Here is a 27,863-nt window from a genome sequence, read left to right on the forward strand (position 1 = left end):
ATCATCTTGGCAAAAGCATGGTCTAGATAAGATGGCCCACCTGAATCTTGAAAGTGTTTAGTGTTGGGAAATCCACCACTTCCCCAGGGAAGAATATAATACATAGACTCATCTTGTTATCTAAAAGCAGATAGCACCAGAACTAAAAAGTATATTCTTGTGAGCATCCCTTCTTTCAGGACTTCTCTTCATGCACTGTGATGGCCTCTTGCACTACAAGATGCCAAGTTGTAAATAAGGAAGAACATAAAAACAGTAAATTATACTTAAAATAGTATTAGAGATGGAGTAAAATAAAATGCTTGCCAAGTGGGAAAAAAATCAATATTATTTAACACGTTTCTAAATTGCCAACCACCACAGCACATAGGAGCTTACAACAATAAAAATACAACTTCAATACAGTACCAACAGTAAGCAGCAACAAAATCGATTAAAAGCTAAATGAAATGCATGAAGCTTTGGTTCTAGCTGAGAAAGCTCTCCTGTCCTCTCAGAGCACACTACCAAAAAAGAAGAGTGAGTTCTGACTAGAAGTCTTAATGATTACACCAAAACTAAGAAAAGCAAGATTACAGCCAAGGCTTTATACTCATTGTTAATACTGAGGAGAAAAATGTTATGAAGTAGAAGAAAAACTAATTATAGGTACAGTATTCCAAAGATTCCACAACAACAAGAGGTCTATTACATGCAGATAATCCATGGTAATATTACTCAAAGATCTATCTGAATTCACCACAAGATGTAACATTAAGAGTCAAATACACACACACAAGCTGGGCACAGTTATGACAGATTTTTTTTCCAGAAAGGTAAATCCAAAAACCATACAATGGAGAAGCCTATTGTCATGAAAGATCTTACTATAGCCCTTCACTCCACCTAAGATCTGACTTGGAGCAATGAGCATTTCCTATATTTACAACTGAAAGAGGTCAGCTAACTGGATTTTAAGGGAAGAATTATTTTGTCTTGAGTGTTCATTCATTAATAAATAAGAAAAAAATCAGTGGATTTTTTCCATGCAGTATGCTTTATCAGACTGGGAAACCATTTCTGTATTCAGAGTAAATACAGCTTTTTACACATGGATTTAGTAATAACCAGGACAAAAAATACATGTCTGCATTGTTGTGACTCTCAGCAGCTCTGAGCATGTGAGAAAAAGGAGGAAGCAATCTTAACCTTCTCATTTATGTAAGGGCTGACTAGGTTTCCCCAGATATCTCTGCCAGGAAATGACATTCAGAAGAATTCTGAGGATTACTGACATTTTTCCAGATAGCTGACAGGCAAGACTGAGGTACTGACTCCACTTGGCTGTCCAGAAATTTAACTTAGAGTGCATGTGCCCATCAACAACAGGGGCAGCAACTGCAAAGCATTTGTTAAGCATACACAAATAACATGCAAATGTGTGCGTTAACATTCTGATGAGTCCAGAGCACGTGTGAGACAACAAACAAATGCTACACAAAGTACAATGACATTTCTCTCTAGAAAATCCTGGGTAGGAATATGTAGGCATGTGTTATACAACTGAGATATATCTATACAGATAAATATATATAGATGCATTCCAGCTGTTTCCTATCTTCTGCTGCTCTCCTCTCTATCTCTGGCAGTCAGAGAGTGAGAGAAAATGCAAGACAAACAGATCTACCAAAGGGCATATGACCATATGGCAAGGAGAAATGCAGGAGTGTACCAGTGTCACCACAAAGCAACAAGCTCGTAGTACTGCAGGAGACTGATAACTGCAGAAACAGTAAGGGGAGGGAGAGTGGGAAGGCTTGTGGCCCAAGGAATTTGCAAGTGGAGGTTCATAAACTAGAAAACTGAAAACCAAGCAAAAGGGGTCCTAATCCCATTTTACACAGTCACAGTAGTGTCTTATATTTAAGCTCCTCAGATCAGTCTCTGTTTCACTGGATGAAATGTAATCCTTTCAGTCTACAAGTGAAATAAAACTGTGAAGATGATGAACATTAATGCTGGGCCTGGCAGTCTGACACCACTCATGGCAGTGTCATCTTCTCATAAACCAAACCTTGACACTGTAACAAATAGAAGCTGAACATGGCACTCTGCACCTTTAACTGTCCTCAAGACTTTCCCAGTTAGACAGTCTTTATTAATATGATGGGAAATGCTTTTATTGCTTTACTAATCACTTTTATTGATATTTGCATGAAACCTGACTATTTTCTCAGTCCATCTGTTCCTGCTGCTCATTTATAATGTGAACTTTTAATTCTGCCCTGTTAGAACTGGCTCACATAGAGGTAATTATGTCGGCAAAAACAACAGATCATGATTTCTAATTGAGAATGGGAAACAGAAGCTCTTAGATTTGCTATTAATGTAATTTCTAATAATCCTTAAATAGAACTAAACCCTTAAATAGAAATGTTGTACATACAGTCCTTTTCAGAATACATCAACTGCATTAAAAAAATCAAATAAATCCTACGGTAAAGTAAAAAAGCAAATCTTTTCAAGGAGGAGTAAAAATATTACCTTTTTAACATTTCCTGAAAGCATCCAGAGCAATAAGTAATGATTTCAGGTGTTCAGAAGACACCAAGCTAGTTTCACTCCCTATGTATGCTCTTCACAAGCACCAGAGACATTAGACAACTTTTCATCCACGTACTTAAGATATAAACACAGCAATCACAGCTCTTCATAAATACTGTCTCTGCAGATCTATAACAGAGTTCGTCACTGATGTTATTTATAAGCCAACTGGTCTCATTCCTTTGGTATCTGGGCCTCATCCACTTAAATAATATCAAAATGTCCGACCTACACTAGACTGCATTACTTTTGCCAGCATATCTCTAAAATACACAAGATGCATGGCTAACCCACTCCACACTCAATCTCTCCTGGCACAAACACCTGCTCTAGCTAGTGAACTGCTGGTGTTAAAAAGACCTCCAGAAAAGCTTTTATATAGGGAACTAGTACAGATATTGCTTTTGTCTGTCTGAACTGAAAACTAGGCAATGAGTAATCAATGTTTTTTGAGTTGTATTACAGCTTAGGTGTACTCACATACTCAACACACTTTAAATACTTGCAGTGATGCCAGTGAGAATCAGATCAAACATACTCAGAGAACTTCAAAGCTGGTTGAATAGGTACAGTGAGGCCAACAGGGATCAGAGTACACACCCACAGAGTAATGTAAAAGGAGCACAAGATTTGGATTTGCCCGAACTGTTTATGGTGAATGGCACACAAGAACGGGGCCTGAAAGCTCTTACCATGTAACCCAGACTATCTCACCTCAAGATGATCAAAAAAGCATTGGCTGGAGAAAACAGGGTATTGGTTGTCTAGATCTTCTATTAATCAAATTTCTGCCTCAACAGCAAGGGTGGAATTTGCTTTCTCTTGAAACTGAACACATCATATTGCAGTTCTGCTTGTAAGGCATAGCAGAAAATTCTTTCCTTTTTGTTCAGAGTACATTGGTAAGAAGGTGCTTTTCCATATCAGTTTAGTTTCTTATGTGGAAATGCTTAAGGACACCAGACAAGAAAGTACAAATTTTGACAGCAAAAACTGTTTCTTCTATACCACGATGGGAGTTGATATCCCATCAAAGCCTACTAATAACGTGCCCCATCATGCCATGCTAAACTTAAGACTTAAGACTGCTTCACACATTCTAATCCATATGCCAGATCTTACTTTTAAAATAAAGAAATATTTTTGAGAAGGACCTGAAGATTCCCTGGGTTAAAATCAAGCCTACTCAAGAATCTACTAAATAAATGTAATTTATTTTTCACTGTGTCATTGTTTGAGGGCCATGAGCTACCTATGACTGGATTATAGAGGTGATTCTTACCTCTTTAGGAGAGTAGCAACAAAGATACTGCACACTGATTGGAAGTTTAGAGAGAGAGTCTATTTACTAGTGCATATATGCAAAAGGCAACTGTGGGAAATTAATACATCCATGACTTAAGCCAAGTCTATCAGACTACAATCATATAGAATCCTCCACCCATCCCACCCTCAGAAGCCTAAGGGTAGGCCAGAACTGCTCCCCTCCATCTCCACCTAAGGCCTACAAGGCCTCACTAGGCCATATTGCACAGCCCAAAATTCCCTGCCACCTAGCAATCATCTCCCCCACAAACAATGACATAACACATGCTCTTCCTGGAGAGAGATGTGCAGGGAGGGAGAGGAGAAGGGAAGGAGTGACATCAACCAAGAACTGGCTTTTAAGCCTTTGGTACCAGAAAACAGAATAGAATAACAGTATTACAACATTCTGGGATGCCCAGATCCATCCTCTGGGAGGGATCTTGGTCCCTGTAGTTTCTTAGGCAACCTGGGGACCCCTCAAACACATTGGGAAAATAAACTGGTGTGTGAGAGACAATACAAGCTGGAAAAGATGGCATTTTTTTCTTTGAGAAAATTCTACTCAGCAGGACCCAAATCCTTAGCTGGAGAAAATCAGCATAATTTTTTCAACAGTCTTACCTTTCTGAGAAGTTCCCAAAAATTAGACCTTTTCTTTATTATTATTACTATGTGAGCCTGCAGAAAGTTAAATTTGATTAGGGTAATCAATATTGCCTGGAAATCATGATACCTAACACCAAAGTAGCTCCTTCCTAGAAAAACTGAGAATGGAATGAACGAACAAGGCATAGCCGCAATGCAGTGCTTCTTCCAACATTGAGACCTGCAAGCTTCCCTATCAGTTCTCTAAATAGCAGCTGTGATTTCTTTTTCTAATTACAATTCATTCTCTCTCCCATCCTCCAACCCCAAACTAATTTTAACATAGCTTCTTGTTAATTAACTACGTTAATTGGTAATGCTTCTTGGCAAATTTAGCAGGTTTCTGCAAGCACTGGCTCTAATATCTATGTCTAAATGCATATTCATCCTGATAAAATTAATGAAAAATCCCTCCCTCCACTCTTTGCATAATTCTCCTAATTCAAAAATCTATCTTCACTTACCTGAAGTCTGGATGTGACGTCTCAGAAAGTCCTGAGAAAACCCCTACCGAATACACTATAAGCCAGAAATTAAAAAAGTACTTCCCATGCTATAAAGCTCTGTTCCTCAAGATGCTTACTCCTGAGGTTCTTTGGATATGTTGTAGTTACTAATTTCTGGATTATTAGGAATAAGGCAAGTGCAAATTAATTTCATCTAGTCCTTTAAATACATTATGAAGTGCTGAATCTTCTCCGAGGTTTGGAATTTAATGGATTAGAGTCCAAGTCATCTCTAATGGCATGGAGCTCTGCTACTTGCAGCTGCATTTAGCCACAGCTACTACGGAGTCAATGCAAGCCACTGAGATTTGGCTTCACTGAAAACAGTTTATTTATTTATGAGCTCAGATACTGCTTTCAAAAAGTTGGCTTTAATTATTCCAACTTATTTTTTATACACTTATCTGTACGTTACAGCAATGCAGCCAAAACTATTTCATGACAGCAGTGTTTTTACCTAGTTTTTAGAGAAGGCCGTCTTGCATCATCTCCCCTTTGATTACTCAGCAGCTCTCATTTCAAGAGCCCAACACCTTGCATTGAGAAAGCATCACAGACCTCCTTTGGAAACAAACGCATAAATTGATTTGGAAATACTTGCAGTTACTCACGTTTTGTGATTTGATGGCCAGTACAGAAACTACAGTAGCATCCCTGCCATTCTCATCTTACTCTTCATCTTTCATGTTGCACACAGTCTGGAGCAAGCCAAGAGGGTTTAGAAAGCTACTTTCTAGACAAGTGGAATACTGTTCACTGAAGGAACAATTCTGCAGTACCCAGAAGTGTGGAATTTTCCTCCAGAAGTGTGAATTTCAATTTGTGATGATATATGCATCCAGTATGAGCCATTAGCTCTTGCCTCATTGCTGCTCTTGTCAGTACAACACTAGTTGCAGCGCACATCTGAAGTGAGGTTTGTTAACCCTGGCTCTACACAATGATAAGAAAGCATTTGAAAGTCATTCTAGACTAAATTCTGCACCCACGTAATACTGGGTAAACCAAAAAGTGAAACTGCTGGAAAATAACTGCTAACAGGACTGGGAAGAACAGTGCCAACTGCCATCCGCATCAGGAATCACATCTAGAGCAACGCATCTGCCTGACCTGCAGCACAAGTAGTTCACAAGTCTTAGTCTACAGAGGGATGAATAGCGCTAAAAGCTGTAAATCTTTCAATAGCTCATTACAAAGTGACAACTGTTACCATGACAGGAAGGTGTCATCTCTAATTCGTCTCTGTACCTCTCTAATAAGACACATGTTGGTTTTAATGCAAGTCTACAAATTCAGTCTTTTAGTCTTTAGAATTTTCATGATTTTGTGTACCCATTTAAATTTTTCTCAGTGAAGCTGAGAATTGTTACTGAATATTTCTCCTCTCAAATCCAGCATGGACTCTTCTTTCAAAAGCTCTCCAGAGATGAGAGATCACAACTGCCAAAAAAGAAAGGATTGAAATAGCACCAATACAAGAGGAAGAAACAGCTGAATAATAAAATCCACTCTGATGCAAAAATGTTCTGCAGAAACTTCTTTGCAGCTCATCAGTCCAAAAAGCCTGCCAAGATCATTCAATCTGTTAAGGCCTAACCTACTACACTGGGAGGAGTAGCCAATGGCATCAGCAAACCAAAATTAAGAGTTAAAGTAAGATGTACAAGAAAGAAGCTAACAGCAATGCATCCTTATTGCACACACAAATAACAGTCGTGATTTGATAGAAATGTGGTTCACACCAGACATCCTGGACAATCTCACTGCCTGCCCATTAAATACTCCACGCCAGTTCACATGACAGAAAACTCTCTAGCTTTGTCTACGATGATATATTAACTTAATAAATTTCAAAATATATATTTCTACGCTGGAATTTCTCTGTGCTGTTTCTCTCTGTACATTTTTTGATGTACCAGTCTTCAAAAGTAATGCAGATATTTTTCTAATAAGCAGTCACACAAAACAGTTTTTTGCATAAACCATATTTCATGCATTCAGCTTTTGTTATTTTTGCCTTTAGCTACTTCCAAGAAAACATGAATTCAAACTCCTAATAAGCAGATGCTTCAGGAGGTCCACTTAAATCTTCATAGCACCAAAGCAGACAATAAAAGAAAAGATACTCATACATGAGATTCCTTGACTTTAACTATACATAGTTAAGAATCTGCCATATAATAGCCCATCTTAGCTTGCTGCAAAGAACAGACCTTTCACTTAATCTACTTGAGAAAGTACCATAACAAGTTCTAGTCAATGAATCTGTACTGCCACTAAGAATTGTAACAGCAAGAGCAAAGGCAGGACCAACAAGACCTTTGACACCAGCTCTGCAGCAAGGCTAAGTGCTAATTCATTGGATAGCTTATATGGGAAGCAGAGCTTTTTTCCCTGCCAATGTTACCCATCAAAGCTTGACAGAAATAAACATGAGTAAACCGACAATACTGCAAATATCTCTAGCTCTAAACAGAATGACCAGGAGGAGATTCATAGTCACCTGTGTCTGGAATCAGAGAAGTTTTTTTTTTTTTTTTTTAAATTTATGTAGAAATACTAAAAGTTGTTTACTTTAAAATGTATGAGAGCAGCTTAAGCACAAGAACCACCCAGCAGTCATAAAGGAGCAGCATAGGAGAGAGGGGACTCTGCCTGCCATCATTTCTGTAGGAACTTTCACCAGATGAACAAAATTTGTTTTTCTCTTAGTAAACCAAAATAATTAAAAAAACTAATTAAGCAACCTAAACATACATCTGGTAAACAGTTCTCATGATAGCCATTAAGATATGAAATATTATCAAAGCAGATTTTAATATAAACTTTTAACACAGTATGTTTTCTAGAGATTTTATTCTGACATGGTAGCATACACTACCATACTACTTAAGGAAACAGAGCAAAGGATATTAAACACAACAAATAGATCCAAGTTTGAGTTTAGAAAAATAAGATCATAAAACTGAAATATGCCAGCATTACCTCATTCTGATGGTCAGACTAGGGATATAGAGCAAATCAACAAAGGGAAACAGCATTTCCGTGCATTTAAATATGGGGAATATCAGACAACTGATAGTTATTTGCTTGCTGATTTTCTGTCTAATATTCATAACACAGTAATAGCTGTGGGAAACAAAAATAATAATTGCACAACTTCATAAATTTTCCTAAAAAAAAAAAAAAAAAAAACAAAAAAAAGACATTTTACCTTTATGAGCAATACCTCAAGGTTGATGGTGATTCATTCTTAAATCCCTGTTCAATCCACAAAGAGGGACTGTACAGGTCATCGCCATGTGAACCTCTCACAATCTGCCAACGCAAAGAGCCTCTGTCCCAATCAAATCAAACTACAGAGAAGATAAGGAACTTCATAGTTTACTTCAACACCTACACAAGTACTTGCTCTTCCATGGTTGCAACACAATAATGCTGAAAGCAATGTGCAGAAGACCAAAGAGAAAAACACCAAATTCTTTACATAGAGATCACTGAAAAGCTTCTAAAAGAGAAAAATGCTCGGATATGGCAGGAAAAAAAACACCAAACTCTAAGTTTGCTAAAAATATAGCTCAGCTTACTGGATTCTACAGCAGGGAAACACACAGGGGACTTGTGCAGCTGAAAAAATTAGTACTCAATCTGGAAAATGATTGACTAGCAGAATGCTGAATTTTGCCAGTGGAATTTTTTTTTAAATAACAAAAAGCTTACTGTGAAAATTTTGAGCACTGCAGAAAGCACCTATGTGATGGGGCAGTAAAATGGCAGCTGAAGTGCAGAAGGCAGACAGGTCTGAAGCCTGTACTGGGTTTGCATGGTGTGGGTTTGCTAACAGTGAAGGCTACCAAGAGAGGCTCCTGTGAGAAGCTGATAGAAGCTGATAGAGCCATGTCTGTTAGTCAATGCCAGCCAGCCCCAAGTCAGACCCACCACTGGCCGAGGCAGAGCCCATCAGTGACAGAAGTAACACCCATAGGACAACATATTTAAGAATGGGGAACAAAACCTGTGCAACAGCAGCCAAAAAGAGGAGTCCTCTCTCCTGTCTGCAAAGCAGATTTTGACTATTTTAGTAAGTAGTTACTACACTGTTCCATCCAGTTTAGGAACTCAAAGTGCTGGGCAATCCTTTTAGTTTCCCATTCAATTCACTGAACATCAGGTATCATAGATAGATCTTCCTGCTCCTGGAGAATTTTAGACAGTCACTTCACCTGTCCCAACCAAATATTTAAAGGCAGAAATAGAGTTTGTGATAACAAATGCTTCTGATCGGCTTCTGTGTAAAGGGGATCATTCTTCCATGTAATAATAATAATAAATGGTCTCCTCTCTCAATTTCAAATCTACAGCATTTTACATCAATGTAATTTTAACTGAAAGGAAAATCTAAGTGGTCATCTGTCACTGTTATGAAGGGGACTAGCTGAAATCTGAGTTTGGGGTAAAATGCCATGAGGCCGATTTTAAAGTTATTACATAATTTATTAATATACACAAAATAATTCCCCCAAACTTAATGACAACTCTCCACACAGGTTCTTTGGTGCGGTTAGCAGAGCTATGTTACAGAATGTCTCTATACAATGGAATTTTGACAGGTTTCCGAAAATGTCTTTAATAGAGGGTCTGGTGGCTTAATTCACCGCTTGTGAGGTTAATTAAATTCCTTTAGCAACTTGAACAAAGAGTTAAGAGTACTCACCAGTCCTCAGACGTGTCTGTGGCCCAAAGACGCGCAGGAGAACATTCCGCAGAAGTCCTGCGGCGAATGCCACGCGGGCTGCAAAGTGCAATCAGCTGCTGGCTGAGGCGGCTGAGGCGAGGGCCGGGCCGGCGGGCGGGCGGCAGGTGAGCGAGGAACTAATGAGCGCACAAGCTCCTTATGCACCTGTTCACCCCTTTTATAGGACAATGGCCGAGGCTAATGGCCTCATTGTGCACACAATCACCCAATCACCTCTGGAATCACCCAAATAGACCCAAAATGGCAGAACTCACAGGCTGCTGCCCGCCAAAAACGGAGGCGCGTTCGCCTTGCACGCGACAGGGGCGCGGGCCTCTTGAAACCGCCCTCAGGCAACCGGATTGAACCGGACCGGGCTGCCTGGGGTTCCTAGTGCTGTTTTCCCGCCTGTGGCTGCAATGCAGACCGGCAGGCAGGTAAATAAGACAGGACCTGCTCAAGCCCATTTTATGCCCTCTAGGACTATTCACCACAATCCCTGAGAAGAAACACTCTTACTAAGCTCCAGGTCCAACAGCTGAAGGCTGTGAGACGCCATCGTTGTGGCAAACAAGTCAAAAACACTTAAAGTATTGATACGGAATTCTAGTTCTTTCTACTAACATTGTGAAAACTTCCAACAAAAAAATGCATTTGTGCATACTGGACCCATCAATACCTTCTGTTGACTGTTTGTCTTTTCTCTTTTTTCCCTTTAATAATATTTTAATTACAGAGATCGATTTTAAAGTAGGGTTTGAAAAACTCATAGAGCCCTGCTAGTACCAAAGATGGGTGCAAACACTCCTCTAAAGAAGATTTTAGGGGTTGTGTCTACTGTTGCAATTTAGTTTGGATGCCTAAGCAGTCTGTATATAATTTGAAAGTAACTGCTTAAAAAACATACTAATTAAAATAAATTTACTTGGATACTGCTTAAATTCCCACTTTATTTTTTGTGACCTTGCACTCGATGTGCAAATTCAGGAGCTTAGAAAAGAATGAATGAGAGAATGGTACAGGTATAAATTAACAAGGCAGTGTTCTGACAGTTTCCTTTTTAACAAGTGCCTTTAAAATGTACTCAGAATTTGTCTACAGTTTTCCTGGCGTCACAATGGAAATACATCCTCTGAGGAGATCTGAATGTCACAAGGAAAGCAAGCATTGGCCTGGCCAGAGAAGAAATAAAGATGGGTATGGGCAAGAAGCTTAATATAACAAAAGTGATGGACACAGTCTGAAAAGCTAGAAAAAAGGGAATATGAAAATAAGCATAGAATACTGTTTCAAACTGTAAAAGGAGAAAAACTTTTTAAAGCTGAGAAAATACACATTATATGGCAGCAAAACACAAAGCAGGAACCTCAGAGTTATATCTAAAGCCTCTCATCAACCAATTTAAGCTACCATCTTCTCTGAAAGTCCAGGTACATTTTGAAACTATTCCAGTAAGTGTTTAAAAGAGTGAAAGCTGAAATACTAAACTTCTATTAATAAAAATCAAACTATCATTCAACACAGCCCGTACTAGTTTATTTACATGCTACAAATTATGTCCACCCACTTACAACATGGCTAAGAAAAAAACCTTTTAAAAGTTTCTGTTACCTGTTACTACAATTCTGAGTATAATTTAATTTGAACCTGTTTCAACACTGTTTATTACACAATGTCAGAGTTTTATTTTATTAGCTGTTTTTAATAAGAGTACATCAATGGCAATGCAAACTTCACTACAATCATTAATACTTGGGTGTTACAGGACTAGAGGAAGAGGCATGTGGGTACCCCAAGCAAGAGGAAGGTAATGTCTCTCACAAGATGTAAGAAGCATCCAAAAGTCTATAGTAAAATTGACAACTTAGAAAGTTGTTATATTACTGAAAGACTTTACACCCCAAGCCTTAAAGTTTGATGCATATATTTGATGGCACAAGGTTAAATGTAGTTGCAAGCTCTTACAGTGTTATGCTCTTTAAAAAGCAAAACAGATGCCTATGTAGAGACTGCTCCAAAAAGATTAGAAGTCTTAACAAAAAAAAGAAGGCCTCTTATATGTGATTACCATAAGAGCTGGGGGGGAATTAGAAAGGGGCTGCCTTATTACCTCATGGCTTTTACCATGCCACTTGGAAAATGTTGAAGTGGAAATTCTCTGTTTCAAAACAACCATAAAGAAGCACATTTCAGAGGTCAAATCTTATCTCAGGAGAGACTGTACACAAAGGTATGCACCCGGAGAGCATAGCTTTCCAAAGCTAATGCACCTATTAATGAAGAAATCCTCAAAATCCCAAACAATATTTTAAAAGCACAACAGTTTTCAACAGTTAAGTTATAGTTTTCAGTCATTTTAGGGTTGATTTTATACATCATTTGTGAATTTTATGAGCCAAAATTTCAAAGAAAAATGTGACATTGCCAGTAGGCTTCAGAGTAACTCCAATATTATATGAATGAGCAGGTTTTACATATTTTCTGTGTAGTACTTTTCAGCACTGTAAGACTTTAATAAATCTAAATGTCTGTTAAGAAAAATATACTAGACATCTTATTCCCTGAAGCCAGGATACGTGAGTTGATGGCTAGGCCATCTTAACATGACATCAAAGGTGAAATCTTTGTTGTCACTCAATCAGAAATCAAATCTACCAAAATTATCAACTGTTTCACCTCTGAGAAGATCTACCCACATGGCGAGATGTACAACATGTTCCAGTACAGGGAAACAATCAGTGCTTGAGGAAGCACTTTGGAAATTGTAAAATGGCTTCAAGAAAATAATTCTTTCTTCTTATCGACATGAAGGATGTTGGAGCTCAGCAGAGTATTTAGTTGCTGTATTTTCGCAAAGACAATTAATAGAAAGAACAGCAGGGTAAAGTTACCCTTGCCACAGCTACAGTCAAATGTCTCTCCAGAGTACAAGCTTTCAGTAATTAAAGAGGGTCTAATCAGCTCCCAGAGCCCACCTCATCATATCATTTTCTTAAGACTGCCAATAAAGATGCCAATTACAGCTAAATATAACAGAACATGATATGCTTTTGTGAAGTACAAAGAAAGATGACAGCCAATTTCAATAGGTCATCAAATACCTAATGAATTGTAAAGGGCTTTCATCACTTGGATTTGGAAAAACAAGAGAGTGAGCGGCATAAAAAAGCTTTTAGAGAAATTCTATCACAACTCAACCAAGTTCACAAAGTTTGGAAATGTGATAAATACTTCATTCAAATAAACAAATAATAGTTTAAAAGATGTGCATGCTAAACTTCTTAATTCTACTCAGAATATCAATAGTCCAACTGTTAACCTCTACTATTCTAAATGAAATAGTGAACACTGAAATCAGATAACCACAGCATTTCACTTTGTCTTCTTCAAACAGCCTGGTCTGTTCCAAAAAATACAACTCAAAAAACCTCCCATGTTTTACCTGATCTATTTATTCCAAAAGTAATCTGTCTTTACACAAAAAGCAATTAAATATTGAAAATAAAAGGTACTGACACTATTAGAACTTTATCCCCCCTGGGAGCAGCTGTACAAGTAATGTGCAGAGCCTGCAGTTTTGCTTTTGCTGAAGGAAGTCGTATACCCCTTAAGGCTGCCACAGCACAGCTGCTAATTTTGAATACCTCTCTTACAACTGGATCAGTAAACTCCAACTGGGGATGAATAAATAAGGTAGGTGGTGGATTTTAAAAGGCAAATGAGACAAAAATAGAAGGATCTTTTTATAGCAAGAAAAGCCTGGAGGATATCTCACCACCTCCCTGCTGCAGAATGTTGTTTGCTTTTTAATTAAAGCTTATTCAGTTTCCTTTTGTGTCCCAGTTTTCTCTGAGCACCAGCATGTCTGTGGAGATGAAAAATGCACAGAGTAATGAATTTTAGATTTGGAAGAAGTCAGCTCTAGAAATAAAAGAACCTTCCACATGTAGCCAAGATTTGAAGGTAAAGTGATTTAATGGCTGACTTGACTCATTATAATTATCATTATTCATGTTGTGGTGCCACCCAGAGGCTCTGTGTTAGGCATCATACTAATAATATGCTTTCAACAACAAATCTGTTTGCAAAACCATGCAAGCACTTAAGAGACTAGGCAGACTTTAAGCAAGAGGAAGAGCAGATGCATGGCAAAACAATGGGAAATGAAACTTCACTAGACAACAACCAACACATTAGCCAGTTAGACCTTACTTTTTAAAACAGGAGAGTAAACCTCCCAAGGGAAAATAATCTGGCATACACCACTGTCCCAGGGAGTAAGGGAAAGAAGGCACCACCAGTCATCAGACACTCAAACAACGTATGTGCATCAGAGTAGCAGGATGGGACACAACTCAAAAATGTGTATAGAGGGGGAGCTGTCAAGTTATTGTTGGTGTTTTTTTATGATGTCTCAAATTGTCCAGGTCATATCCTTCACTACATTAACTGCAGATCTCACAATCTTCTCATCATTTTTTTTTTCCATGATACAACTGATACGCAACTCAGTTTTGTTGAAGGGACAGAAATCTGACCCTAATTACAAGAAAAAACACCCCACTAACTTGCTGTGATTTTGTGGTCATGTTCTTGGGAGCTCTGCAGAGCTTACTTATGCTTATTAGTTGTCCTGGGACTCTGTTCAAAGGATATGCATGTGCTGTAAATAACAAGAATTAATTTATTTTAACCTTGTGGCAATCAGATCTCACTGAAGGAAACAATAATTACAGTAAAACAATTCTATATTTTATACCAAAAAGCATGCTTTTCCACAAACAACATGGGGCTCAGTTGTAGGCCAGTAAAGAAAAATTACTCCAAATTTGCCATAAGAACATAAAACAGCAGTGATATTAATGTATATTTTCTGCTTCATTTCCTTTGTGTATTGTATCACTGCTCATCAGTCACAAGGTATTTTCAGTCTGTATTTGTACAATCAGGAGATTTTCAAGCATCAAAAATCTTTAGGAGAACATTTAACCAGACCATCCTTTATGTTAAGTAAAGACACACGTCCATTTATTCTCAATGGCACCGTGCTACTGGTTAAATAAAACATAACTGCAGTCAGTAATTTCCAGCTAGCCCTGTAAGAATATAAGGTCAATTATTTCATCCTTTAATTTACAAGGCTGGAAACAGCATACCAAATAACTAAAAGCCTAACAACAGACAGGCTGTTTTCATTACACTTCATATCAATAACAGTTGTCAAAATGAAAAGAACTGAATTCAAGCTTCATTTGCTTCCGACAACCCATTAGTAAATGCGTACGTTTCTGTTTTGATAGGCAAGGGAAGCCTTTATAGTCTCATAAATGTAAAAATAAAAGATCCAATTTATTCACTCATCAACAATGGAGGATGTAGCTTGACAAGTTTATATGCCTGAACACACACCCACCAATTAAAATGGTGAGGATGGTTGATCGCATAAATTTGGGGTTTATCATGTATGGCAACCTTGCAAGATTGTCATGAAAATCAGAAGATCTTGATCCTGAAGAAGACATCTGCTCCATCTCCTTTTCCCACAAGAGGATCTTGTTACATATAATAATTCATGAGATATATCTGTCTAGTCAGATCTCGGAGACTTCAATGGCAAAGCCACCCCAATCTCCCAGAACATTAATCCATAATGTTGTGATAATTTACTTTTTTTTTCAAATGTCCTTTATAAATCTCTTTTCCTGCAACTTTATTTCAACATTTGTTATAACGAGAAAGACAAATAATCTGCCATTTTTGACCCTGTCTTTATTTTAGAGCAGAGATGGTGTGGTTGACCTCTGTAGGCAGCTAAGCACTACAAAGCCACTTGCTTAATCCCCTGTCAATGGGATGGAGGGGCAATCAGAAGGGTAGAAGTGAGAAAACTTGTATGTTGACATAAAAACAGTTTAGCAGGTAAAGCAAATGCCGTGTGCAACCAAAACAAAATAAGGAATTCATTCACCACTTCTGGTCAGCAGACAGGGGTTCAGTCAACTCCAGGAAAGTGGGGCTCCATCACATGTAATTGTTACTTGGGAAGATAAACTGCTGACTGTGTCAGCACTGCTTATCAACAGCAAAAGCACCCCTGAATTAACAACTGTTTTCAGCACTAATCCAAACCATACCCACACACTAGTTACAATGAGGAAAATTGTACTGAAGTCAAAACCAGAACAACGGTTATGTACCTCCTGGTCTTCTGTCAATTTAAATAACCTCAGTTCTCTCACTCTTCCCTCAAATCATGCCATGTAGATGTCTCATCATGACAATGACTGTACTTTCACATCTCTATAATTAGCCTGTACCCTACTGGAAAGGCATATCCGACAATCAACAAAGGGCTCTCACCTAAACTTATTAGTTTGTCCTTGTTCCCACATAAGTTCTTGCATTTCAGAGTCAGGCCCTGCAAGCATTTCTGAACTTCAGTTCTGTATTCTGAGACACTTGCCATCTCTCCCAGCTTCCTTGCATCTGAAAATTTAATAACAATGCCTTCTAGTCCACTACCTTGGCTGGGAATGAAAATACTAATCAGAAACAATCTTTGCTGAGTTCCACTGGACATATTCTTCTAGTCTCAGAACAAATCGCTCAGACCTCTTTTCTGCAGGTGGTTTTCCAGTGAGTCTTATATTCTATATACTCTATTAGAGTAATCTAAATCATGTTTCCTCAGCTTGAAGTGCCATGTGAAGAAATGTAAAAAACCCAACATATTAAATCCCCTAAAATACGTCACCTACTGACTCTTCTCTCTCCATAATGCTTGCCACTTCCTCCTGAAAAATGAGGCATTTCTAAGTACTTCCTGCTCATCTGCATTTATCCCCTTGTTAATGTCCTCAGTTATTCTTCCCTAGTTCAAATTGATAATCTGGTTTTACTCTATATAAGAGTTTCAAACTATTAGGTGGACATGCCAATCTGTCAGAACCTGCACTGCTATCAGTTTGATGGGCAGCAGGACATACAAAATTCACTAGAAGTGACAAACAACAATTCCACGTGGAAAATGTAACTGTTTGAAAGAGCAGACAAATGGCATACATTATATTTTTTACAACTCAATCATGGGAAATAGGTTGTTGACTGCTTTAAAGTATGAGTACAGTGCTCATTCCTGATGCACTTCAGGTTTATGTCTCCTTTTGTGCAGTGTATTATGGCTCTGCCATATGAGTCTATTCTAAAAAGACAGTAATAAATGGCTTTGCAGGAATATTGATACGTTTGTGAGTCAATGTTTCTAGTCTGACAACGACTTTAGATCAAACCTAAGTGTACAAATAACACTCTACTTTTCAGTTACGTACCCTCTCAAAAACTCAAGTTGATTAAGCTGTCATAAAGAACAACTATGATTCCCCACACCAAAACAAAACACTATATAAAAAGATACAAGTTTCTATTTCCCGAACAAATAACAGCAAAATACACCTACCTTGTCTGAAAGCAAGTACTAAGATAGCTGCTAAGTATTCTTGACTTACTCTTTTTAATGCCGTATCTTAACCAGATTCCCAGTAAAAAGTAAAAAAAAAATATTTTAGCTGGTTCATTTGAAAGAGAAAAATGGAAGAAAACAAGAAGCAGTGCAGCAACAGGTAGTCATATCCCAGTTCAAAAACTTGGATTACTCAGTTCTCATTATAAGAAAAACCTGAGGTGCAACTCTACGTTCACTGTAGAGGGAAATTTACACGAGATACTAAGGAAAAATAGGAAAAGTTACTGCAGAATGAAGAACTTCCTTCTTCCTGCCTGTACACACATCATCTCTATGAAACTATATCATCGTTATGAAAGTGCAGAGATTCTACAAAGTGCAGAGGTTTTAGAAACTGCAGGCTCCTTCCGGAGACAGAAATACAGATGAAAGAAAAACATTTTGTGTTGCTTTTGTAAAATACAATTCACTCTTTTAAGAACTGAGTGGATTGGAATTCTTACAGTTTCACATCATGAGCACAGCTTGCTTTAACACAGCTCACTCAGCAGAGCTTACGAACCCAAAAGGAAAAGCATCTTTAGCTTTTCCTTAGTGAATTCTGAGCAGAGTTCTAAGTGCTTCTTCATAGCAAGAGTGGAAGGCTGTTCAGCAGCATGCTGCCACTGCATGAGCAGGTCAGAGAAAGTCTGAAGAGCAGTGAGCACTGTCTGCAGTTGTGTTTTCTCCATACTTATTCTAGAGTGCTCAAGAGCAGAGTGGTATCTCTCAACACATTAACAGTTAAAACCCATAAATATTCAAGTGAAATGCCAAAGAAGATCAGTGTATTTCACTGTAGTCATAAGAAAATGCCAAATGCATTTCCTGGAATTTCAGAGATTGAAACTTCATCAAGGAAACTTGACACTTTTGATAAAAAAATTCAAAGGTCAAACATAACGGATTATTTTTAGACACTCCTCTTTCTCTTCCCAATTCTTTCTTTTACCCAAAGCAGAAGCCACAATGAAAAAACAGTAACAAGAGTTTAACTCACTGTAAGACCTTGAAAACTCCAACAATGATTCTTCCTTATATTAGTAAGAAATATAAAGATTCTTTTCACAGAATCTCAAAAGGGACTTTTAAAGATCTTCTAGTAGCATCATCGAGAGAACACTGGATACTTGCTTAGAACCACCTGTGAAAATGATTTGCTTCTCATACATGATAGTGATATCTCCTTGAGTTGAGTGAGAGGAACGACTTTACTGATAAACAGTCATATTTTTCATTAAATGTTTTGTGATGAAAGCAAGCAGGTCTAAAGAAAATAAATGATAACCCATCTGTTTAAAAGCATACAGTTCTTATCCTACTGCAACAAATCTTGAGCAGATCTAAAAAATCACACACTTTAGTACTTGTCCCTCTGCTATCCAAATTAGTTCCATGAAAAAACAACAGACAGAAAGTAATTTTGTAACAGTGTGCCATTTATAAAAAAAAAAAGTTTCTGCTAATTGATTGGCTGGAGGAAAATATGGAAACAAGCCAGCCAAGTTTGAGTTTGATGACAATGCCTTAAAAAAACCCCAAAACCCTCTAAGTATCTGGCTCAGATTTGCTCATCTGTATCAGGTTTCATAATGAAACAACATTTATTTGGTCACAGTCTCCAGATTAATTTTCCCCTTTCTAGTATTTTTTTTAAAATACTTTTAATTATTTCAACCAAATTTGACAAAGAGAATAGAAGTCTTGAAAAGATAGTGTTCTGGAACAGCTCCTAGACAAATGAATGCCAAAAGAGCAGAACTACTTCACTAGCTCTCATGCTAAGCTAAAGGCAAGGAGAAAGCCATCTTCTAGCTACTAAATCCAACGCTTTATGCTGATAGAAAGACAAGACTTACATTAGTTTTAAGTATACCACTCCATCCCTGCATACCCAGGAAAAAAAATATACTAACCTCCCTACATCTCCTGTCCTTTGTCAAATTTTGCTGACATATTCTCAAAGCAAAAGGGAACCATGTTACTCTGAAATATCTCTTAGCTCAATCTTTCTTCCTTTTAATTTTTTTTCTCTTTATTTTTTAAATTTAAGATCATCAAACTCAACAAGAAATCATGTTTCTTTTCTTGTCACAGCTGTGGTGATTGTCAAGGAATAACAAAAATGGACATAATGAAAAAGTGGGGTTAGAGTCTACAGTAGGCATGAGAGGGACAACATTCAGGCAGAGATTTAGCAAGGTTGCAGGAAGCTACAAGGCAGGGAAAAATAAATCCCTATGTCCTTGCTTCTCCGCTTTTCTTCATGCCCAGTTAAGGAGAAAGCATGAAGTATCTCTCAGATCTGCACCAGAAGAGTCAATCCAGGTGAATAAAAGTCATGAACTTGGGAGGGAAAAGCTCACCAAAGAATGTGGCTTACATGTGTGTCTACAGAATTTCAATAAAATATATATTGTATTTTTGGCATGTCAAGTTCATTTTAATGTAAAAATACTTTAAATTCCAGACTTTAAATACAACTTTCAATTTGGTTCACAGTAGCTCTGTCTAATGGTAAGAGACGTTTGCTATTCACAGTACCCAAAGGCCCTGGACCTCTTACTGATGAGACCAGAAGGCTTACCACAACTAAAACTTCATTCACTCCACTACATATTTGTAAGGGATATTTATTATCAATTTTTTTTTCTGGAATTATATCTCTCTCTGGTTTAGTCGTCTTAATGATCTAATTTGCATTGCATTTGTTGTTTCATCATGAAAAAATCCCTTTTATTTAGACCCATATTACTGTGGTTTATGATAAATAGTTCAAAATAAATTCACCTAGCTAACTGACGTTACTAAATGAATACAATTTGGATTTTTTGAAGCAGTCGAAGAAAATGCTGTAACTGCTCATTACAACAGCAGTCTGCAATGAACAGGCACATTTTTTAGCAAGCAGAACACTACCATGAGGTCATGTTTGCCAATATTCTGCTGGAATCTGGGAAAGAAACCATAGAGAACTTCCTACTGATGATTTCCCTTCTGTGGTGATTGATGGTGACCTTTCTGCCAATGCATGAGATACCATTTGTAGACTGAAGCTTTCTTCCCTCAACGTCCTACAGCAGGTTAATACTTTCATGTGCACAACACACGAAGAACCCATTAACCAGCATCCTGTTATATTTTACATTTCTAGCTCCAAACTGTTTTCCCACCTTAAGACACATTACCAATTCAGTGGGTTTGTTCTCTTTTTTTAAATTTTCTCCCAAGGGGAGTTCATGATGGTAATGAACACTTGAAAAATAAAAAACACAGATTAAAAATTCCCTTATCCTACCAAGAATGACAGCTTCAAGTCACTGGTTCAGCATCCTGTAAGTCACTGCGGGATTATTTCAACTCAGACTACGTGGCTATGTTATAAACTATTTGATTTGACACAACACACATAACAGACCATCGCACTTCAACAGAACAAAACATAGCTTTAACCTTTGCTTTGTCTACACAAGCCAGCTGACCAAGGATAACTAATGTGCTTCCAAACCTGTAGAGCAGGCAAGTGTGCTTTTATTTCAGGAGCTGAGATTACCAAATGATCCGAAAAATCTGCAGAACTACACATATTGCCAGAAAAACTGTACCACCAGGGGAAGCATCCAGCAGCATTGCTATCTGTACAAGACTGTCGCTTGAAATTCATCGTGATTAAAAACATCCTTACAAACTCATACATCAGAAAACAGATTGAAATTATACTCTCTTCTGCAAAAGAGAGCTTTATGAAAAAATAGTTTTAAAGAAAAAAGGAAATACTGCTTTCTCTAAGACATCTCAACCTTTATACAAATGACACAATTTGCGACAGGGCTGCACGGCTGAAGCTCTGCAATAAAGCTTGCCTGATCCTTCACTGGCTATCTGGGTTTTATTAGAAGAGTCAAGAACAAGACTGCTTCATAAAGATAATATAATTTCTTTATCTTGTCCCTTTTTGACAACTTAAGATGCAACGAATATTCTATATTCTGCTATAATCCCCTTTTCTATGCTATACAAGCCCTCCAATAGATATGCAGACCCACTGCTTTCCCTGACATCCCATACCAACAATCATGGAATCACAGAATCATGGAATGTCAGAGGCTGGAAGGGACCTCTAAAGACATCTGTTCCATCCCCCCTGCCAGATTAGGATCACCTAGAGCAAGAATATGCTTTTTTTTTCTTCAGTTACTATTTTTACAACTGTGGTTGCATTTGGCACTTTCTTCAAAGCCAGGGGCACTCACAGTCACCCTCTTCCATCCTACCTAGTCACAGAGCCCTGAACTGAAGGAGCTGACGTGCAGCTTTGGAAAGACAGAATTAATGTATACAAAACCCACCTGCTTTGTGTCTCCAGATCTCTCTATTTGCCTCACAGCTCCCAGCAGCATTGCTCAGCTTCAAAACTATCCTTTCCCTTTGCTACCACAATCCTCAGTAAAACACACTGATAGTCTTAAAAGCAACGAATAAAAAACTATTTCTATTATTAATGTATATCTTACTGCCATCAACATTTGAGAACAATTTTTTTTTGTTTTCATTTTTCTCCTTGAAAGAGCATATATTTCTAGGAGTGCAAACACTGTCAAATTTCAGGTAAAAATAATGAAAAATAGATGAACACATAATCTAAAAGAACATTCACAGGGATGGGTAGAAAAATGTATTTATAATTAATTTATATTTCATAATCAGGAATATTTTGTTACTTGCTTTGGGAACCAGAACAGGCACTTTACCTGATGCCTCTTAAAATCAGCACATATTGAAGAAAAAGATACTGAACCAACTCTTGCATTCACACTCCACCCTTTGACTTCATAGGACCATTGTACTTGTACTGATGCTTGCTCAAAAGAGAAACCATTACTGTGGCTTTGCTCCAATAAAATACATGTGGAAAAAGAGCAGATTTTTTTCCTCTTTTTTATTCTCCTTTTTTCTTTTGCTATCCCTATTTATTTGCAATGCTGCAGCTATACTGCTTAGTATACTCTGCAAGAAACATCCCAATTCCTGACATATCCCACTTCCAGATATGAGGTGCATATGGCAGTGTGATAAATCTGGTCTCCTGTACTGAAGAAGTGTCAAGACACAATCAAAATCAGAGGACCTGTCACTTATATCAGAACTCTAACACGTACATTCAGGAATAGGGAAGCCAGCTACTGCAGTAATTTAAAGCTGAATTCCCCATATTGGAATGGGCTGCCATCCCTGGAGGTATTCAAGACTAGGTGAGGCACTTAGTGCCATGGTCTAGTTGGTTGGATAGGGCTGGGTTGGACTGAGTGACCTTGGAGGTCTCTTCCAACCTGGTTGATTCTATGATCCCAAATTTCCACACAGAGTAGCGAGAACTACATTCAAACAGTGATTTATAAATTGGGGAAGCAGAGGGAGACCTTCTAAAGGTCAATTTTGCTGCAAAAAATATAAAGACAAAAGCAATTATTCCAATACAATGAGAGATGAGCTGGTCTTGCAGGATAAAGCACAGAATTAGCAGCTGCAGATAAGGACCTCAGTGCTGTGCTCCTGATTTTCTGTAGCACTAATTGCAAAGTTTTTGACACACAATGTCAGAATTTTTCTTTACAAATATCAGCACAAGCCCAAAAGGACTCAGAGTCTGGACGCCCTATTTAGGAGGCCTGTCAGGGGACTGTGCAACCTAAAGAGTCTCTAGTACTATCAGAGGGATGGTATACAGCTATTAAATAATTCTTACCATAAAGATTGCTGCTCATTAAAACTTCTCTGTTAAAGTTAATTCACCTTTCCTGCAAAGATCTCCACTGTGCTTCTCCCAGAACAGCGACAAAAACCAGTTTTATGTCCTGATAGGCAGCTGGAAGGTATGTAACTGGGGGCGGGGGAGGGCAATGGTTGATGGATCACAGGATCACAGGATGTTAGGGGTTGGAAAAGACCCCAAGAGATCATTGAGTCCAATCTCCCTGCCAGAGCAGGACCGTACAATCTAGCTCAGATCACAGAGGAATGCATCCAGAGAGGCCTTGAAGGTCTCCAGAGAAGAAGACTTCACAGCTTCTCTAGGGAGCCTGTTCCAGTGTTCTGCGACCCTTACAGTAAAGAAGTTCCCCTTGCATTCAGGCGGAACCTCTTGTGCTGCAACTTAAAGCATTCAAATTCCTTTTCCAATTTCTCAGAATCATAGAATGGTTTTGGTTAGAAGAGACTTTTTAAAGGTCATCTAGTCCAACACTCCAGCAGTGAGCAGGGACATCGTGCAAGGTTGTCCAGAACCCCATCCAACCAGACCTTGAACACTGACAGGTATGGGGCATCCAGCACGTCTCTGGGCAACCTGAGACAGTGATTCACCACCCTCATAGCAAAAAAACCTGTTCCTTATAACTATCCTAATTCTCCCCTTTCTTAGTTTAAAACCATCACCCCTTGTCCTATCAATACTCATGGCCTGCCCATCTTTCTTATAGGCCCTTTTAAGTACTGAACAATCACAATAAGGTCTCTCTCCCCAGAGCCTTCTTAGCTCCAGGCTAAATGACTCTAACCCCCTCAGCGTTTCTACCCAGCAGACACGTTCCACCCTCATAATTTCTGTGGCCTACTCTGGACCTGCTCAAACAGGTTCATGGCCTTCTTATATTGGGGACCTCATAGTCAGACATAGTGCAGTTGAAGCCTCATGAGAGCAAAGCAGAGGAGGAGAATCACTTCCATCTCTGTTTTGGCCACACTGCTTTTGATGCAGCCCAGGAGACAACCAGCTTTCTGGGATGCGAGCACCTAATTTCATACTGTAATGAATACTTCCTACTTTCCTCTTACATGCAACATCATGGGTTTCAATTTGCTTAAAACACATTAGAAAAATTGCTCAGAACAAAAAAATGCTTCCTAGTCAATTTAGTCTGTATTTTCAAAAACACTTGTGCCAGCCAGCACCTACAGATGCATTGCCAAACTGGGAGTAAAAAATTGGGTAAATTCAAATAGACTTCTGCAACGAATGATACAGAAAATTAATCATTCCAATACAAACAGTTTTCAATACTGTTCCAAAATGCGGACATACTCCAAATAAACTTTCACATTCTTCTTATACTAACATTTCTTAACTCATGAAGCTACCATGCTTAGTGTGACCCATAAGGGGAAAAGTTTTGACATAAGAAAATAAGTTCTTCATAGTGTCATCAACAGACAAATGGCCATGGCATCTAAAATTCACCCATGACATCTAAAATTCACCCATGACATCAGAATAACCTGACATTACTGAAATAAAATCACATTGCTGCTTGTTTTTTGGATGATCTGACTTGCCAGACTGCTTTGATCTGCTGTTTGCTGATCCCATGCACTGAAGTGCATCACCAAACTCCTGACCAGGGTATTCTCCAGGCATTTCACTAAGTTTAACCAACTTGAAATCTTTTGTTTTATATTCTGCATGTCACAGGATAAAACTGAAAGTTTGCAGTTTAAGCCTCGCTATGAATACCTTGAAGTAAAATTTAAAATTTGCAAGAGTTCAGTGTTATGGCAGGATTTTGTTAGGCTGAAAAATAGAGTTTAAAAGATTCCCTGTAAGCCTAAAAGTTCAAAGCTTTTAGAACTGAATTTTGAGATTAAATGTATGCTAAGACCTGCTGGTATTTCTAACAGCCTTTGTCATTAAAGAGAACAGTAAAAATTTTCACCCCAGGGTAATCTGGAAAATGGAATTAAAGACCTCCAAAATAATTTTAAGGTACACAGGTCAGCCTAAATGTCAGTATTATGAACAGCCAAGTAAATAGATTGGAGAAAGGGAGATGAGGAAACTGTGGGTACTTAATTATGGACTGTAATGAAAGATTAAAATTCTTTCTGATGTGAAGAGTGATCCCTGTTTGTTCGCTGTTACTGATGAATGGCACCAATTTTGGTTCCATTTCAATTTGCTCAAGGGCTTTGAGAAAATTTCAGCAACAAAAAACACAGCAATAATGACCTTATGGCCCTCTTCTACTTCTGAGTTGGAAAATGACTACAGTATATAATAAAATTCAGCAAAGAAAGAGGTAAGATGGGTACTTCAGGTGACCTAGAGATGGCCATTCGAGAAACAGATTATTACATTCTATTAAAGCCATTCAGCATGTGCACTATTTAAATAAACTTGTTTATTTAAGACTTGATTATAAGCTCTCATTATTATGCAATTCATGTATTCAAAAGATGAATTTATTAGCTAATTTGTTGACTTTATTTATAGGTGTTTATCCTGAGAGGATTGCATTATTTTATTCACCCACAGATTTACAATTAGGGAAGAGAATTTCTGTTTCACGGTGAGCCAATTAAAGGTTTTCAGAACAACAAAGTCAAATTTTCCAAACTCTTCTTTTTAAAAGTCATTAAAATGAATTAGAAATCACTCATGTTCCTTATTTCTGCCTTCCTTTCCCATTCATCCTTTGCCACATATCTCCATCACACTTAAGAATATTTGAAATCTCAAATATAGAAGGTAATTCTAAGCAAAAACATCAAGTCCTGGAACTGCCCAAGGGCTCAGTAATGCATGCAAGGGCCTTTATGTTTCGTTGTGATACTTCTAACTTCTTAGAGAGTTTTGAACACTTGTTTTTTCAACTCCTAATAGTGCTTACATCAGATTTCGACAGATGGTTAGTGAACCTTCTAGGGTTTATGAAATGCTCTTTATGAAACGTTTGCAGAATTAGTGCAGTGCTTAAGTAAGCAATACAGAGGTTTTAATCAAATACACTATGAATCTTATACATTCACAAGGCAGCTAGTTAGAGCATACTTTCATCCCTTAAGGATCTTGTTTATTGCAGAGTAATCAAAACATTCATGATACTTAATTATTTTCTTTAAAAGGAAAAAACCTCCTCCTTTGCAACTTTCATCCACCTCACTGTTTCTTCAGAGCTTCCTTACATCTTCCTGATACTCTATATTGTTCCATTGTTTGAAAAGCCAAGCTCCAACACAAACAAGCTTTCTTTGCAGGAAGTATACATGCTACTTTCACCTTTGAAATGGACAGATGTAGGATTCTGGTCATACAACGGGAAAACTGTTGTAGCTATATCCCCTTAAAAGTATTATTAGGTCATACTCCTATATTCCATCTCTGCTTTCACAGTTAATTTATGGTGGAGCGTTTACACTTAAGTACACTTACACACAACTATGAGAGTTGGTGCCTCCTTAAAGACAACTCCGAATCCTTGGTATCCACCCAGTCTTCCGAAGGTACAGAGAACCTGAGATTGTAGACCCTACCAGAAAGCTGGGGATGATACAAAAACTCAAAACAAAAAAGTTAAAAGTACAGAGAATCTTTTTTTTTTTAATTTTAAGATATATATCTGTGATATAACTACCTTAAAACTTTAATCTGATATGCATGGAATGGTAAATAACAATGCACTATAATTACATTTTTACTATGAGGAGTGAATTGCCGCTGACCATTGTAATACAACCCTACTAATCCATCAGGCATTTTGCCAAGGATGCTGCAGGGACATTAATAGCATCAGTTTCACCAGGGTAGTATTTCTAACTCTGCAGATACATACTTGTTGGCATAAGGAATGAATATAACTTCTTGTAACTAACAGAAAAAAAAATTAGATCACTAAACAGCAAAGCTCTGTTCTATTCATTGATTTTTTTTTACCACTGATAACACATGAAAGCTCTAAGGTTTGCATGGATCCAGAGCTGGGCCCCAGTATAAGTTTCTCTCTGAAATTCAGTTCCTGACAAGCAAACCAAGACTGGAGGACATGACAATGTATACAGGCCACAGCAGAATCAATCAAAGCATAGGGTTCACTGAAACCACACCTTGTCAACCAGGCTGTCAGATTATTTTGAAAATCTTTTGACTAGACAGAATCAAATTCTTTCAAAAATGCACTGAGACTATGTTTTTTTCTCTTTGAATACTGTAGGAATCATCTTCAAGTAATAAAATCATATTGCCTGCCAGAAATGAGAAAGAAAAAAAACAAGCTATACTTTTACACTGCTCATAGCATTGCAACATTTATGAATACTGCGCTTTAGTTAAAGCTGCAGCATTCAGCTTTATCATGAAGTATGATGAGGTTTCCATAAATTGCAGCCACATCTCTCCTAGAGGAATATGAATAAAGTCTATTTATGGAATATTCAGCAAGTAGACGCAGGGTGAAAATATCACTTGTGTCTTCAAAGACTAAATTTACAAGTTTCTGTACCACAGACTCCATAATCTTGTCCATAAGCTTTTTTTCTCCTCCAAATGTTACAGGTTTTGCTCAATCACACACTACTCACGTAAGCTAAACTAATCTGCATACAGCTTTGGTATTTTTTTTTTTTACAGGTATAGAAACACATATGCACTGGAAATGCCATAAATATGAACACACAAAATTGTGTCTACAAGTAGGAACAGCAACATACACATTTTATAGGAAAATGTGAAAGCTGAGGCAAAAAATATGAACCTTCTCAAATATATCTCAAGATGATTTGGGTAAAGTTAACTACATTTTTCCAAATACTCAAT

General features: G+C 37.8%; 1 protein-coding gene and 1 long non-coding RNA gene across 8 annotated transcripts in view; both read right to left on the minus strand.

The window, feature by feature from the left end:
• Positions 1–27,863, minus strand: part of TRAPPC9 (trafficking protein particle complex subunit 9) — a 443,292-nt gene that overhangs the window by 179,129 nt on the left and 236,300 nt on the right. Inside the window, exon 22 of one of the 7 annotated variants that reach the window (XM_064154355.1) lies at positions 11,336–13,642. The exons of the other annotated variants lie outside the window; for them this stretch is intronic. Coding sequence (XP_064010425.1) covers positions 13,599–13,642 — 44 coding nt within the window. The 3' untranslated portion in view covers positions 11,336–13,598. Of the gene's footprint in view, positions 1–11,335; positions 13,643–27,863 lie in introns of those variants that run through there. 7 annotated transcript variants of the gene reach the window in all.
• Positions 5,445–9,869, minus strand: LOC135181302 (uncharacterized). Its single transcript, XR_010304815.1, has 3 exons — positions 9,757–9,869; positions 8,257–8,379; positions 5,445–6,482 (listed from the first exon to the last, which is right to left on the minus strand). It is a non-coding gene; the product is annotated as an uncharacterized LOC135181302 (long non-coding RNA).

This window comes from Pogoniulus pusillus, chromosome 14, assembly GCF_015220805.1.
Source record: "Pogoniulus pusillus isolate bPogPus1 chromosome 14, bPogPus1.pri, whole genome shotgun sequence".
In the NCBI taxonomy this organism is placed as follows: domain Eukaryota; kingdom Metazoa; phylum Chordata; class Aves; order Piciformes; family Lybiidae; genus Pogoniulus; species Pogoniulus pusillus.